The 17,370-nt window shown below is 45.9% G+C and overlaps 1 protein-coding gene across 28 annotated transcripts in view; it reads right to left on the bottom strand.

Moving 5' to 3' along the window:
* Positions 1-17,370, bottom strand: part of SCRIB (scribble planar cell polarity protein) — a 120,985-nt gene that overhangs the window by 51,539 nt on the left and 52,076 nt on the right. For all 28 annotated transcript variants that reach the window (XR_014229466.1, XM_082324208.1, XM_082324199.1 and 25 more), the window contains 7 exons: positions 15,678-15,992; positions 15,114-15,194; positions 8,866-9,123; positions 8,510-8,620; positions 4,865-5,041; positions 4,305-4,421; positions 750-938 (listed from right to left, as the gene is read on the bottom strand). Coding sequence is in view for 27 of the 28 variants with exons in the window: in XM_082324208.1 (XP_082180334.1) it covers positions 750-938; positions 4,305-4,421; positions 4,865-5,041; positions 8,510-8,620; positions 8,866-9,123; positions 15,114-15,194; positions 15,678-15,992 (1,248 nt within the window). In the remaining variant the exon portion in view is untranslated. The remainder of the gene's footprint in view (positions 1-749; positions 939-4,304; positions 4,422-4,864; positions 5,042-8,509; positions 8,621-8,865; positions 9,124-15,113; positions 15,195-15,677; positions 15,993-17,370) is intronic.

The raw sequence follows: 17,370 nt of genomic DNA on the forward strand, positions 1-17,370 counted from the left end.
AAGGCAATAAATCATGGTGGAAGCCCACAGTGCGTGATACAAAAAATTCCATATCCTGGGCTCCCAGATACAGGGTACCAAGATGATCCTAGGCAAGTCAGAACTCTTTCACAACTGGAAACCTTATTTCAGCTGTCAATTACTCAAGGAACTTGAAGTCTAAGAAAGACGAATTTAAATTGAAACAAGTACAGAAAGGGGACAGATAAGGTGACCAGGGATTGGGTACATATTCTAGAGGAGAATAAAAAAAGCTTACTTGTTAAGCCTTGAAAAAAGAAAGCTTAGAACGCACAGGATTGCTATGGGTAAGTGCTTCCCTGGGGGGAAAGGCGAACACCAACAAACAGACCGACAATTTACTTTAAATATTAAGATTGGCACAAGAAAAAAATAGGCATAAATAGCCTGGAGAAAGTTAGCTTGAAAACTACATTTCTAACCAATGCAGTGATACTGTCAAACACTTCTGTAATCAGCGGAAGAGAGACAGTCTTTAGAGACTATTGCCTTTATGAACTGACAACCACTTCCAGTTCATATAGCAGGAGACCAGACTTTGAAATCTGGGACCTTGAAGAAAAAAAAAAAAAAAAAAAAAAAAAAAAAAAAAAAAAAACCCAAACCAAAACAAACCAAAAAACTACAGCAAAAGGTTGGAAAAAAAATCCAGCAGTCTTCATAGAAGAAAGAGGTGGGATCCTTGTGTTACTGGTCACTACGAGGGCACCCTGCACTTCAGTTCTCACCTCAATGGCAGCTGCAGCCTTGGGATCAAAGCCATCACACACTAGCACTAGGAGCGCATCACCCACACTTCGGAGTATCTGTACTGCTTCTGTATGTGTCATTCCCAGCAAACTCTGATGATTCACTTCCAGGATCCGCATTCCCACCTTCAGACGGCCATCCCGGGCTGCAGCCCCAGAGGAGCTCACCTATAACAAATGGAGCGAGTCAAGATATCACCTAAGGAGGTAAGAGAAGGTTAGAGAGCATGGGGACCATCAGGAAGAAGGAATGAGAGAGGACAGCATACAAAGGAAACAGGGAAAAAAGGCTGCAGCTACATGTCAGGGAAAGCATGTGGAAGTACTTATATATACTTACGGAGAGGGTAGAAAAGGAAGAACGTGTACAGTTTGGTAGAGGAAACGGGTGTGGAAGAAATCTTTTATGGGAGATAAAAAGAATCTGTATTTGAAATGTGTTGTCCCAAGGAAAGAAACTGCTTTTGTTTTGTCAATGAAGCAGGTGAGAAAGAAAGCTCTTGCATCTACGATTTATCTTCACAGAAGGAAAGTGTAGTAATTTTTTGTTGGGAGGGAGACAGAAAAGGCAAGCATAGGGATAATTTTTGTGGATAAATGAGGCATAAAGACTTTTCACTGTCTTTGTGGTAGAGACAGGCGTAACAAATTACGCATGTCTGTCATTTTCCATCCTCTCTTTCAGAGAAATAACGTGTAACTCCTATTTTCTTTCCTCAGCAAGTCACAAGAACTCATACTTGCCTCACGTACACAAGCCATCAGCAGGGGAAGCAACTACATGCAGCATATTGATAAGGCACACGAAAGGCAGACGTCTTAAAGAGCGCACGCATCCATATATGTTTGAGGAAAGAATGAAAGTGCATGCTTTGCCACCAGAACAAAGGCAGTAAAGGCAAGGAGGTTTATTCATTTTTTTCCCCTTCGGAACAGGGAAAAGAGACTGCAGTACTTGCTGTGGGTACAAAGTGAAAGAAAAGGAAAAAAAAAAAAAAAAAACCACCAACCCAAACACATGCAAACATGAGGCTCAGGAGAAATATGCAAGCTGGGGAAGCGAGAAAAAAAATTGAACAATGGCAATAGGAGAAGCTACTATCAGGAACCAGACAGAAATACAGGATACAACTCAAAGTGCCTTAGGGAAAGGAACAGAATCACCAAATGGGCATTACTTTTTCTAATGGGAAACCAAAAAGCCTGGAACAAAATGGGATGTATACACAGTTAAGTTAGATCAAATGAAGACCTTGGTACATTTGGTATACAGACAGACCACACTGGGAACACCAGAGAGAAATTAACGGCTTCAATTCAAAGGCCCAGTCTCAAAACCAAAGAATCAACATGACTAAGCTTTACAAAGAGAATTATGACCAGTGCTACACAAGGGCTTCGCAGAAAGAATATGTCAACATCAGGGATTTCAAGCAAAGCCTGTAGATCTATGACAAGAGAATAAGGGGAGCACAAGGGCACACAAAGTTGGTTGCTGGGTGGGGGAAATGCAAGGACATGCATGACTGGTTGTCCAGGTAGGATGGAGGCACAGGTAACATCAGAGGAAGGAAAGAAAGGACTACTGCACACCACATATTACTGGGATCAGAGAGGCAAAAAACCCCAAAACAAACCAAAGGCATGGGTGTTTACTGGATTTATGAGAGCTGTTTTGGAGAAAAAAAACAACAGATATATGTTTAATAAAGTACCTGTAAAAAGAGGAGGAAAAAATGCTGCATGCAATTTTTTTTTAGGTTTGGGGGATGGGAAAGCAGTCATGCATGCCTACACATAATTTCTTCAGGGCTGTAAAGGAAAACATTTAAGTGTGTGTGAGTGCGTGTGCATGCAAAAAGTGATCACATGCAGCTGAATGGAAAAAGACCAAGTACTCACAATTTCTTTTCCAGGGAGAGCAAGTGCATAAGTGTGACAGTAGAACACCCAGAAATAATGGGAGGAGGTGAAGTTAATGTAGAAAAATGTTCTTAATGCCAACTGTCATCTGTATTACTGATATGTCACTGAGGGACACTGAGCTATCCCCATTGAGACAGATCATGAATTTCAAATTGTAGGTATAATTTATACTTCTCACGGCATTCAACTGGTAACACTTCATCAAGAAGGTTTTAAAAAGGAAGAACCAGATTACAACATTTTTTAAAAAAAAAAAAAAAAAAAAAAAGACAAGTAAGAGACCCAATGGAAATGCAAATTACGAAAAACTAAGGAGAAAGAAGGTAGTAATCAGACATCCAAAGAAGAGGAAAAAGAAAAAGCACTACTTTGTCTCTCAGTTACTGGAAATATACAGACAAAATAAGAGAAGCAGGAAGAACATTCTGGTTAGGACAGGTAAGAGAGATCAAGCTGAAGTAACACAGTTGAAAGGAGAGCAAAAAAGTTCAGTGCTTTGGTTCTCCACAGGCTAAAATAACTACTATTTAAAAAAAAGGGGGGAAGGGAATGGGGGAGGGTGGTAAACTAACCCTGCAATGGGGCTAAACTGTAAGCCTTCGAAACCCCTAAATGCTGTAACACTGAAGGAGATAAAAAACAAACCTAATCATTAAAAATAATTGCAGGTTACGATAATCTTAGGTTTTCTTTTACTGCTATTACAAATATTGCAGTTGAATGTGCAACTATTACTTTGATAGAGTGAATTTACTCTTTTAACTTTAAAACTCAGATAAAGAAGTTATACCCAAGTAATAACAAATGCTGAGTATACCCTTTCCTTGAAAGTAGCCAATTATTAGAAAGGGTTAACTGGCAATTATGGAGTGTCCACCATCCAGCAAGGATTATTAAGACCTCTAGAGCTAAAGCACAGTTTCTACCCTACCATACCAGCTAAAGAGGGAACCAGTGACACTAATGTGAAGATCCAGAGTCCCCCCTTTGGTCAGCAGCAAGACCAAAAATTATGCTCTGTTGCTAACAAGAAAGAAGAGGCAATGCTTTTTGGTAAGGGTTGGGAGGAGCATAAGCTTATACACAGCATATTGTTGAAAAGAAAATATGTATCACTTCTTTGGGTAAAGTGACATGACAAATAAGTATGCACAAAAGCAGTCATTTACAAAGGAAAGGGAACAAAACTACAAACACAGTGCGTGGCTCAGGAGGAAAGGCGAGCAATTCATAATGCTTTCAATGAAAGCAGGAAAGAGCATGCATGTTTGAGTGGGCAGGAAGGCCACAAGCACTTGGGTGAAGCAATGGGAATGGAGGGGAAAAGGAAAGATGTATGGGTTCATGTTACAGAAAAAAAAAAGCAAGAGAAGAAACACAAGACAAAAAAAAAGGCAAACATAGGAAATGAAAGAAGAAATTTTGTAGCTGGCGTAGAGGAGGAAATGTGAAACAGATGTGCCTCCTTCAGTGAATGGAGAATACTCCAGGAGGATTGATGTACTCGGTGAAAAGTGGAGAGAGCATATTGAACAAATGCCACAGAGATCACACTTTTCCCTAGCAGTCCTTGCATGCAATCAAGTTGCAGAGTTAGTGGTCTGGTACCTTAGAAATGAAGATGCCTTCATCAGTGGGATCAAATGGATTTCCAGCATGACCTTTTGCTCCACCCCGGATACTGATGCCCAGCTTTTCTCCTGGAGCCTTTTCAATGCATATTTCCTGTAAACACAGAAAAAGTCTCCTTGTTTCTGGGTCAAGTTCAGACTGGAATTGTTGAGGAAACACTCCTAGTAGCTGGTCATATTCTAACTACCCTGAAAAGGGCCTGAATTAGACCTTTCATTCATTTGGCACAGTTTATTCCTTTTGATGAGGCTCTACCCTTTTCTGTATTTCTGTCTCCTGTTCAGGTCTGGTGTTCATGAAATCTGATCATTCTCTGATCACAGTATCACCATGGGCATGGCAACAGACCCTCCACAGTCCTCAACTGGATATATACTTCCAAGAGACTGGGTTCTGCCACAAGAGAAGGAAACTTCAACCCCAAGTTTGGTTGTATTCTAGTCCCAGACTTCCAGCTAGATAAGAAATGGCCTTCAAAAGTGATCCTTCTATAAAGAAGAGTGCGATTCCCCCCAGTTCTCTTACCCAGAACTTACCTGCATACCAGGTGGTGGCGGATCTCGCCTTACTAACATGGTCAGCTCCTGGGTGTTGGAGAGCAGGGCATTCACTGCTTCCTGGTGGGTGGCATGGCGCAGGTCAATACTATTGACCTCCAGGATCCTGTCCCCTACACGCAGCCCACTGCGAGATGCCAGTCCACGGGGAATGACCTACAAAGAATCATTAGTATTACAACTGAAGAAGGAAATTCCATCTGTCCTGATTGTGTCCCTAGGCTATCCTCCAACATCCTCTGAGGCCTGTTTTGACTTCTCTCTCTGCAACCAAAGTTCCCCAAGAGAAAACATATCTGTGAACACAGGCAAAGAATGAAGTAAGATTTGCTTTAAAGTGTCATTCAATATGTTCTCATATTGTCATATTATCATTTTCATCTGAACCAATCCTGTGTCAGCTTTTCCATTATTTTGCCTGTGACTGTAACCAGAAGACAGCTTTCTCACAAGAACTGAAGGAACTAAAATGTTAAACTGCAGGGCTGTTGTCGGACGTGCATCATCTACCATTACAAATGGCCACTGTACCAGGACTGACAGTGTCAGTACAACTCCAGTCCTCAAGAAGTGCTCTAGAGGGCATATTGAGAGCTACAGAGTTACTAACCAAGAAACCTAACTTCTATTCCTGGTAAAACAATAGAGTCAACAAAGAAAGAGTAAGATCTGTGAGCATGTGGATAAGCGGGGTTTGTTGGGAAAGAGTTAGTTTGGCTTTGGTAAGAGCAAATCCTGCCTCATTGACCTGCACTGTGAGAGAAACAACGAACACATGAAGGAAGGAATATGGTAGACATAACTTCTGGATTTCCAAATGGCCCTTGACAAGGTCTGAACCTAAAGGCTATTAGAGAAGCTGTGTCCACTGGATGGGAGGAAAGACCATCTTAATGGACTGAAAGCTGGTTAAAGGAGAAGAAACAAAGGCCAGGGCTGGACAGCTGCTGCTCAGGACACAAAAGATTCACTGGTGGGGTGCCTGAGGGATTGGTGCAGGACTGGTGTTATTCAGCATGTCCATCTGTGACCTGAAAAAGGTACTGAACAGTGAAATCTCCAGGTCTGCCAATGACACTGTGATGTTTTGAGCAGCCAAATACCAGCCTGGTGGTGGGGAACTTCAAATGAGGTCAAGAAAACTGGACAAAAAGGCACAGCGTGAGCTTCAGCACAGACAGTAAGTCTATGGAAAAAATACCTTAAACCATGCACACACAACACTTAACTCAGAAACAGTAACTCAGGAAAGTTCCTAGAGACATTGTCGCATGGTCTCCAAAATCATGGGCTCCACGTGCAGGAAGAGACAAAAAAAAGCCAACAAAATTTTGGGCAATATCAGAAAGGGTATGGAGACCAAGACAGACAGAATCACCCACATCTCCAGGACTGTTCAGTTCTCTGCTCCCAAAAAGGCAGAGCAGAAGGGGACCCAGAAACTGGGCCAAGGACTGTGCAAGGATGATGGTGATATGCCACAGGGTAAGGTCCCCAGCACCAGCCAGAGTATCCCTGGCGCTTTAGAGGAAGGATACAGCTTTCAGGGCATTGGGCTACCGGGAGCTCCTGGGACCTCTACCTGAGGCTGGTGGTGGCCTCACCAGTGGAAGGTGTGCTCTGATCAAGGTGCTGAGCTGGCAGGTGAAGAAGCTACAAGTTGAGATGATCATAGTGCATAGCATCAGTGAAAACAAACAGGAGAGCAACCGGCTCTTTGCAGAAACCCTGCAGAGAGAAGACCCCAAATCCCATGTTGTACGGAAGAAGGGTCAGCTAGGGGCTGTGCTTAAACAAACAGCACAGGCTCCCAAGCCAGGGAAGGCTGGAAGCTTGAGATTGCTGGCAACAGAGGGAAGAGTCCTTCTCTCTACTGACATGCATCTAAAAAATAGGTACAGTGCCTTGTAGCAGATGAGGAGAAACAAACTACACAAAAGGAGACACTGGAGCCATCCCAGAACAAACCACATGTCAGCACCAACAGGAAGCATCAGGTGAAATCTACTGGAAACCACTTCTGCAAGGGCCAGGGGCACACATCTGTCAAACAGACTCGCTGTTTCAGGAGGCTTGGATCCAGCATACTGTGAAGGACAGCTAAGTCAGCAGTGTGCCCTTGCAACAGTGGAGGGTATAACCAGAGAGTTGAGGGAAGTGATCGTTCCCCACTAGTCAGTGCCTGTGACGTTGCATCTGGAGTACAAGACAGACACTGATAAACTGGGATGAGTGCAGCAGAGGGCCAAGAAGATGAACAGGGGTGTAGAGAATACATCATACAAAGAGAGGCAGAGAGACTTGGGGTTTTTCAGTTTTGAGAACAGAAAGCTAAAGAGGATGTTGCTGCTGTCTTCAACTACTTAACACAATGGTACAGAGAAAACAGAGGCCAGGCTCTTCTCAAAGGTACACAGTGGTATACGGAGAGAGGCAAGGGATCCAAGTTGGAGCAAGGAAAATTCTGACTACATATTAGGAAGAAAATGGTCACTACTATTGTAGTTAAACATTGGAAGAGGAGCCCGGAGAAGCTGTGAGATCTCCATCTTTGGCAATACTCAGAACTTGACTAGACAATGCCCTCAGCAAGCTGATCTAGGCTGGCCCTGTGCTTTCAGTGAGATCAAGTTACCTCCGCAGGTCCCTTCCAACTTGAATGATCCTGTGATGCCACATCTTGAGAAGGACATAGTGGGGTTAGAGAAGGTCCAGAGAAAGGCAAGTAAAATAATGAGGGGATGGAGCAGCGCCTTGCAAGGAGAAATGAAGGCCACAACTCTTGAGTTTGGAGAGAAAGCTGAAGAAGGAGAACGAATGAAGTTTACAACACTGAAGGTAGTGGATAAGCTAAATACAGGACTTCTGTTTACCAAACTGGCAATATAAGAATGGAGGAGCACTCAGTGTAACCAGTGGGACATGGGTTTAGAGCAGATCAAAGAGTGCTTCTTCAGGTGACAGGTAATGATGTTTTGGGACTTGCAGCCATGGGTGTTAGAGGAGACAGATTCAGCATGTGCAAGGAACAAGAGACGTATGGATGCAGAAAGGGCTGGGCAGGGCTGTCCCCTCTAACATCCCTAATCCAACGAGCGCGGATGTGCAGGACTGCAAACGGAATGAGCTGCAGCAAGTGGCTGGCTTGCATGCTGTCTCTAAATAGCATGAGCTAAAGCCACCACTGGAAAGAGAATGTCAGGTTGAAGGACACTGGCCTGAATGCACAAGAACACTTCTGGTTTTCCTTGCTGTTACACATTTACCCAACTAACACTTTCCAAGTAATGACTGGTTTTCCAAAATGCCTGCATCTTTTCAGGATTCATTAAAAGCCAACATAAGCTCAGCAATTTCAAAAGCTAAGTCTCCCCAACCAGTTCAGCATGAATTATACAGGTTTGCAGGCTTTTACATGCTATTTAGATTTCTACAACAGCAGCGGTATGTCTAGTATAAGCTAACTCTTTACATATGCACGCATCCCTCCCCCATCCCTTTTTTTTTTTTTTTTTTTAATTTATACCGTATTTCTCAGACTTTTGCATCAAATCCTTCACCTTAACCCCAATAATTAAACATCTCAGGAATGTCCACTGCTAGGCTGCTCACACAGAACTCTACCTTTGAAATGAAGACACCTGGTTCATGAATCCCAAATGGATGGCTTGAATGGTCACTGCCTCCTACGATGCTGAGTCCCAGGGGACCGCCTGCTTTTACAAGGTGAATTTCCTTGAGGGAACAAGAAGAAGAGTCAAAAGGAATAAGGGACATCACATAAGGACCACAAACACTGAAAAACATGGAGTCAGGGATGTTTTGCATAAGCGCAAGGTAAGCACCCACAGGACAAGGGGGTTCCCCATTACTTCTCAACGCCCCAATAACACAGTGGGCCAGCCCTCATCAGACTACCAATTTTTCAAATGAAAAATATCCAAGATTACACTATCCCATATTCCAACAGACAGACTCACCTCAATGGGATATTGATCCTCCAGGCCTTTAGACAGATGGTTCCTTTGCAGCGAAGGTGTCTCCTCTGGTGGGCTCTCCCCATGGCTGGGAGGTGGTGGTGGGGAGTGCATGCGCACTCGTGGCACGCCTGGTGAGTCTCCCTCGCTGAGCTGCTCTGCACCCTCTCTCTCTACCAGCAGCACGATGGTGGGGGAGGATGCGGTAAGCAGCGCTACTGCCTGATCATGCCTGGCTTCTGTCATGTCTACCCCATTGATCTAGAACAACCCGCAAACTCAGTGTCAGACCATCACCCAAGTACACCCTGTCATTTTAAGCACTTAGCCAAGTGCTTAAGGGACCCCATTCTGCTGGAACACTGCCCCTTCTCAAAAGCCTGTTCCCCAAAGCACTTTGTAACTTTCCCCACTCCTTCCTATCTGGCAAAGGGACACAGGCACCTGCTCATTCCCACCTGACCACAATCCTCTTTCTAGACAGCTTACCAGCCCCTTTCCCACCTTCCCTGTACACCTCCAAGCCCTAACAGCATCAGTGATGCTCCAGCGGACCATGAAGACCAAGTACCATGCCCCACCTCCTGGAGCACTACAAACCTAGCTATTGTCTGGACTATGCTGTGGCTCACTCATTACCAGGACAGTACCTGTCACTCCTTCTGGGCTTTGCATTCCAGCTTTCCTACTGGGTTACAGCAAAAGAAGCCCAAGAGGTTACATTAAAGGAATGGGTCCAAACATCTCAATATGGGAGGACAACAAAACAGCGATTCCCAGAAGCGGTACCACAGCATACGAATGTGCCATGGCATCAGCTGCCTTTGCACTAGGCCATTTGCCTTTATCAATCACTCTCAAAGCCCAGACACAGGCACTGAAGAGCATGATCTGATGTGTGACAGGACCTGTCACTGGCCACTGGGCTGCTGTCCGCCCGTGCTGGGCAAAGTCATGGCAGTCTGGGGAAGATGTCGGTTTTAAGCCATAAAAGTGTACCCCAGGTATAAGAAGACTTGGAAGCACTGGAAGGAGACTCTGCTAGTGCACAGTGACTGACTGGGTGACACAAAAGGAAAACTAGAATTCTTTTGGACAAGAAAACTTTATCTAATATGCTATGCCAAATAATTTCAAGAATACCACTACAGTCATCTTGCGATATCAGTGAAAGATATAATGCTTCAGACAAAGAGGTACTTCCAAGTACATACAGGGAAGCAGCACTGTCATTCATACAAAGCATTGAAGAGAACTCATCTGAAAAACTGTATACTATTCTCATCCTTCACACACAAAAAATTATGTAACATAAGTTAACAAGATGCACAGAGAAAAGCTGCTACGACAGGCAGGGGAACAGAGAGCCTTTCTTACAAAATTAAGATTTAAAACAGCTTGCCTAGAAACTCAAAGGACCAGAAGAATGCAACTGTTCTCCATGAACGGACAGAATACTGAGAGGAGAGCTAAGCTAGAACACTGCCAAAAGGATGAAACTTGCCACGAAAACTTGAAGATGAAAATTAAAAGGTTTCTAGTCTTTAGGTTCTGGAAAAGCTTTCCAAAATGAACGAGGACACGAAAATAACAGTTGTTAAGATGGTGTTTGATCAGCTTACAAAATAATAACATGACTTTGTAACAGCCACAGCAACTGGATTTTGTAGCCTGATTCCTCACTGTCTGATTCCTAGAAATATAATAGTTAGTCCCTAGCTCCTTCCAAGAAAGCAGTTTCTGGACAAAGCTGACCGCACTTTGTCCACGGAGGCTTTGTCCAGAACCTCCATAAACACCACCCACTCCACCCCCCCCCGCCCCCAACCTGACCCATCCCATCCACATCAAGTGTGCTACTCCCCTAATGACATGGAAGAAGATAGGCAAGACAGCCCTACGCTGTGTTGGACGCAAACAGGAAACTCTCAGACCCACAGCACCTCCCTCTACTCAGAGGACTGTCCCCAAAGGGATACCTTTGGCACCAACCACAGAGGACGAACAGAACGATGTGAAGGCATGCCAGCCTGCACATGCATGCAGGAAGAGGAAGGATGTAAAAGTACCTGGGTAGTGACTGCTGAGCATAAGAGACAAGGCAATAAGCAGGAAAGAGAATAAATTAAACACACAGGTGCACAAACCTTAATGAAATGCAGATAACAGGGATGAGACTCAAGGCACTCATAGATGGATCATTAAAGGAATCACTCAAATAGTAACATTAAAGAAGTGCGACCAAAAACTTGGTAATCAATACACAGAGGAAATCAAGATTATCATGGGTTATCAGAACAGCTCTCATGGGAAAGAGCAAACTTGCTCCAGGAAGTTTTAAGAGGGATTGTGGGAATGTGCAAAACTTATTATGGGATGTTTAGCAGAAGGATCACAGGTAGGAAAGGGGAGTGGCCAAGGAAGACCAGGGAGGAACAAGCATGGGGAAAATGAAGAGGGTGGAGAATAAAAGAAGCTGATCACGTGCAAGCAGGCTGCTGGTCAGTATGCTTGTCTGGCCAAGCCCTGTGCCTGATCACCATAGTCTGCTCTATCTTTTTATTAAACTCTGTTTGTATTCATTGTGCAAGTTTGCTCTCTATTCTGGGTATGTCTGCAAGATCTACTAATAAAAGTCAAGTTGGACTAGCCAGCAAGTAGGAATCAAAAACGTGGAAAGACCCAACAGCTGGCCCAGAAACTGGATAAAAGGCTCAGGGTCTGACCAAAGAGCCTTGAAGAACTTGACGCTTGGGCCAGAGACTGAAGAGACCTGCAGACATGAATATTTACGTGAGTCGAGTGAGGGAGTACATGTGCATGTTCCACTAGCAAACCTTAAACTTGATTAGCCAGAGGGTAGGAACAGTTGTTCTGTGTTGTTCATGCCCTATGAGGACTGTTTGTGTTTATGTGTGTGTGTGTGTAAAGGTACTGCCCCCCTTGTTTCTGTAAATCTGTGGCCAGCCATGTCTGCAGTGTGTTTCATCTTTGCAATCTGCACTAAGCCTTCCTGATGGCTAGACCTGGGAAGGGGGAAAAGCAGCAGCCTTGTGTCCAGTGGACTGGGAAGGGAGGATCCCTTGGGTCCTCCCATCTGCCAGATACACCATTTTTTAACAAAGATGACATGCAGAAGAGACTTGGCCCTTAGGTTCTTACCACCAGATCAAGGCCCAACATACTCCACAGACAGATCCGCTGTAGCAGCATGCACTGTTGACTTCACCCATTCCCCTCTGTTATTTTTCTGCCACTGACAAGAAGATGAGAATGGTCAGACTTGGTCAGACCAAAAGTATACAGTGGTACTTCCCTGGACTAGTGAACATGGACACAGGAACTCCCTGGGTCAGAGGTATATCATATATAACAGCCCTTGATGGCATTTTACTCATTAACATCCCATGATGCCTTCCCAGCTTTTGGACAGCTAGTTTTCAGTGGCCTTTATTGCTATGTCTCTGCTTAGCAAGAGAACAAGGCCAACCAGTGCAGTTCGACTATTTAAGTGCCCAGAGGAAGGGAAAAAGTGTCGCCTGTCCTTTCCCAGCTCCACACATTTTTCTGTGTGCCAGGGAGTTATATTCTGGCAAATTTCTTAGTGATCAGATTGCTCTCATTAGGACCCCCATGTGTTGCCTGGTGCTACTACTGTCCTAAATCTCCCCCAGAATCAGTTTTCTTCAGTTTACTCCCAGTCCTATCCCAAAAAACTAGCTGCCCTTAGCCACTGCTCCCAGTCCTGCACTCTCTCTGCTAGATTCCCATCCCACAATTCAAACTCTTCAACATTACCCCCTTGCAGCTCCCTGCCCCATGTCTTCCACTACCAAAATGACTCTCAAGATGCCTGTGATGACTCTCAAAGACACTAGAATAAGGGGAAAGCTGGACGGTTAGTAGTCAGTCACTGGTGAGCTTTGTGGGGTGTTAACTTCGAAGAGAGATCTAGGCTGGGCTCTTCAATCCATGTACTCAAAGCTCCCTTATGAAAGTAAAAGGAGCTATCCCAGTCCTTCCCCTGCAGAGAAGTCCAGGACGATTTAGAGCACAGGGGAAGAGTATGAAGCTGTGCTGTATTTCTTTTCCTAAAAAAAACAAAAATTCTTTGGCAAAGTGAGAAGTGAGGCATGACTAGGAGACTACGGCTTTGGAAATGGCCTTCTGCCTGCTGGACCTACGAAACTGCCTGTATCCTAACAAGGGCCCTCCTGCTTTCCCCATGCAGATAAAGGGGAACACATGCAACCTGCACTGCACATCCTAGGAACCATCACATCCTGAAAAGCTTTCCAACAAAAATGGGCAACCACTGCTTCAAAAGAGTTGTGGTAAACAGGGAATTTACGCGATGCTATGCAAGCACAGCTTTGAAGTGAACAGACATTCTCTCAACATCCAGTATCACTGGGCCAGGGTAGCCCCACAGCTCTAACCTAGCACCAGATTTCGCCAGAGACTGAGCAAAACTCACACAGCTGCTTATGCATCTCTTACTGCAAGCAGATATTCTCGAGGACAAATATCACCGAGAAGATATCAGAGGCCTCAGGATGTAACACTACCACTACGTGGACATCATACTTAGCAGTGAACCCCACAAGCAGGAAAGGCAGAGTGGCAACTGCTGCCAGGAGGCATGGATGCTGGAGAAGCGACAGTCAGACACTTGCTGGGAGGAACAGAAGTTATGTGAGTAGTCCAGACTAGGTAAGTGTTCTCCTGGAAGACAATAATTTGTTCCTGCTTTCATCATAACTGAGCACATGATTCGAGCTGCAGCTGATGCTCAGCCCCAAACCTTTTATGACTACACACACTTCAGCACAGGTAACATTCTTGAGAGCAGAGCACCATGCTCTCAATAATGGACATATTTCCTACCTATGCAATAACACTGCACTCATCGTTGCAGCAGGTTGTGTCAGAGGACTAATGACAGCAAGGCTTTCATCCACATTAAAATCTAACAAAGGCCCTGAGTTCTGTAAGCCCTGAGCCCATACATTGCAGTCAGAAGACACTGCAAGCTATTACTGGGGAATTAGATCTGCTTTTCCTATGAAGCTGCCCACAGATATAAATAGAGCTGCTAATGGGGGGTGGAGACAGGTTTGACTTTTGACTCTATTCTAAGATCTTGTGTTTCCTTCTTGCTACAGGTAGAGCAAATCAACACCACATGATAGGCTGTGTGCCTGCAATTATGCCTCTCAGTCATGCCTCTGTACCAGTGGAGCATCAAAAGATGAGCAAAACCAAAATAATTTAGGCTATCTGGCAACAATCAAGGTCAGGGCTTGATTTTGAGAGGAGGGGGGAGCACTAGCAAGGAGTGAGAGATGCTGTACCAGTTCAAGTCTCCTGCCAAGATATGAATGTCAGACCTGGGCCAGAGCGCCACTAAAATTTTGTGCCAGAGCAAATACAACACAGCCCCCAGCCTAGGGATAGAGCAGACAGAAGCCAGCACTGACAAGGCTGTATCAGTGTTTACTCACACCAGCTCTGTGGTAACACGTGCTCTTACCACAACAGCTGGATCAGAAACCCACCACCAGCACCAGGATGCAGGAGCTTTCACTCAGAGGCAGCATGCGAGCTTGGGAAGAGGGTCAGGAGACTCAGCAGACTCTCCCCGCAGGAAGGGGAGCAAGTGACACATTAGGCAGAGAGACTTGAGGTTAGAGGCAGCAGTGAGATCCATATCACTGGCACAAACAGGAAGGGAAACTGGGGCCGGAGTTTCAAATGAAAGCAGGGGGAAGCACTGTGGTATGCCCTGCCCAGCTCCACACCACCCTAGGCAGTCTCCCTCTGCTTCAGCCTATGCTGACCCCTGCCACCCTGCTCTCCGCAGGGGGACGGGTCAGCTGTGCCCCAAAGGGCTTCCCGCCCCACATGCCATGCTGCGGCAGAGCCCTCTGAGGCTGTCCTACAAGGCTCTGGAGGGACAGCAGGCTAGGGCAGTGCTGCTGTATCATCCCTCTCCAGTACAGCCCAGACTGCCACATGCCGTTCCTGTGGGGAAGCGCTCACACACAGCGCTTGGGGAAAGGGGAGGCATTAACTGCGCCCACCATCAGTTACAGACAGGGATAGAACCACCAAGATTAAATGCTCTCCCAGAAGGCTCAGGAGCTGAAAAAAGGACCCCCAAAATCCAGCATCAATGACAGAAAAACAGCCCCTGTATTAGGAAGGGCAGGGAGCTGAGTCAGATCCCTTCCCTGCACACCCACACTCACCGAGATGACCCGATCTCCTACACGCAGGATCCCGTCCCGATGGGCTGCACCACCCTCTGCAATCCGTGAGATAAAGATTCCCTGAAACACAGTCAGAAGGGTCAGAGCAGCCTGTGCTTCCCCTCACCAGGGCTTGGCTTTCCAGAATCATTCCTGGACACCACGCAGGTCTCAGCCCTTTCCCCTTCACAGACCCCTCCCCTGCCCTGGGACTTCCCATTTGTTCCTCACTCCACACAGACCCTCTTCTGCTTCTAGAGCCACCTGCAAAACCTCCAGCTGCAGCAAAGCCTTCATGTGGCTGAGAGCCCAGAATCAAGAGGACAGCAGCAAGATTAGATGTCACTGGCAGGGATTGTGAGCCCCAGCCCCACCTCCTTCTGAACTTCTCTCTTTCCCTGACTTCAGAGAAGATTCTGGCTCTCAGAGCCCACCTGGCCCACCAGCCCAGGGCCATGCTGCACTGCTGTGTGCCCATGGCTGAGGAAGACCCCGCAGTGCTCCCACAAGTAGTGACAAGATTTGGGGATCAAGCACCTTCCTTCCCAGGGAATCATTACTGACCGTGTCACCAGCTCGGTAGGGTGTGGAGCCTTTGCCACCAGCAATGCTGAAGCCCAGGCCCTTCTCATTGCGCATAAGGCAGGTGGAATATCTTTCTGTGGGAGGTGCCCCCTCAGGTCGCTCTGGGAAGCGTAGACCACCTCGCCTCTCACGAGGGCTGTAGTCATCCTCAGGGCGCAGCGGTGTGACAGTGATGGCATTCTCTGGCTCCACCATCCGCTCCCGCAGAACTGTCATGGAGACGGAGCTTCCTGATCCACGCAGAGCTTCCACTGCCACGTGATGCTCAGCACAGTGCAGGGACACACCGTTCACCTGCGGACAGAGCAAGGCACAATCCTTACCTCCATGGGGAGTTCTTCCAACAGCTGCACAGACAGCTCCAGCCTTAGCAAGTGTTGCCCAGTGGAGGCACAGCTCATCCCCTGCAGAGCCGGGTCAACACCTTGTTCCCACAGGGGTACCCAGACCTCATCTGCTGCCCGCAAGGAAGCTTCCCAGCACTCGCATAGCACAGGAGGCTCCCACAACACGGGCTGCCTGTCCCAGGCCAGGGCAGCCCTGCCAAGCACAGTAAAGGCCCTTTCAGAGGAATTCTCCCCCCACGGGGAGCTCCAACTTCCCTATCACCTGTATCATCCCTGCAGGCAACAAACTCCCAGAGAGATGACCACTCACCCAGAACTATCTCCCCTGACAAATCTCAGTACAACTCAGGTTGACACAACTTCTGGTTCACCTTCAGGACTCATACCCTGAAACACCCATTTCCTTCCCATCCATGCAAAACTAGTAAGTACTTGCAGGGAGGACACCAGGTTCTGCAGCTCTCAGGGAAGCAACCTGATTCCCTCCACTCTTGCTTCCCTGATTTCAGAAAAAAGTCCTACCACATTAGAAGACTGAGCAAATGCAAAGGGGGGCCCATGAAGCTGAAGAATCTTCTTTTCATAACAGCTACCTCACTTCATATTAACACACACTTACAGAAAAGATTGTCTGGCGCTCAACCTGAAAACTAGATGTTTAAATCTATTTCCTCCACTTCATGGCATTTAGGGTTTTTTCTCATCGTGGCCTTCATTATTGAGCAATGCTCCGTATCCCTACTCTAGGGGTAAAGAGGCATTCCTTACAATTCACAGCCAATGAGAACGGAACCCAAGTCTGATGTGCCTCAGCCACATCTTACTTGTGGACATAACACAGTCTTTTAGAAGGAATACAGCAAATCTCTGGGTTATGTTGTGAGGATACGTCCACTTTTGCAGGAGGCACAGATGAATGGGCATCACGGGAAGTGAATCAGAAGTGAAAAATCCCCAGTCTTTTCCCAAAGCTGTAACTGAAGAGGGATCTACTTTATACGAAATAGTAGGGTGCCATGAATTCAACTGTTGGGAAAGGGAATAATCATTCATCTCTCAAAATCTTCAAGATCTGACTCCCTTTTGGAAGTCATTCTGCAGCAAAATGCAGTATGATGCATGCAGCACAAGGATGCTCAGTGACACTTAAGGCCCTAAAACATACAAGAGACCATGCTAGATCAAGTGCCTATTTGTTTTTGGACTTGATGGAATTATCAAGACAATCCTATGATAACGGCAGAAGTGAACAAGGTAACTTCTGAAACTCCAGAATCAAGTTTTTCTCATGAAGCAATATAAAAACTTCTAATTACAGAAAAAGA

The sequence above is a fragment of the Platalea leucorodia genome (genome assembly GCF_965183815.1).
Source record: "Platalea leucorodia genome assembly, chromosome: 1".
NCBI classification, from domain to species: Eukaryota; Metazoa; Chordata; class Aves; order Pelecaniformes; family Threskiornithidae; genus Platalea; species Platalea leucorodia.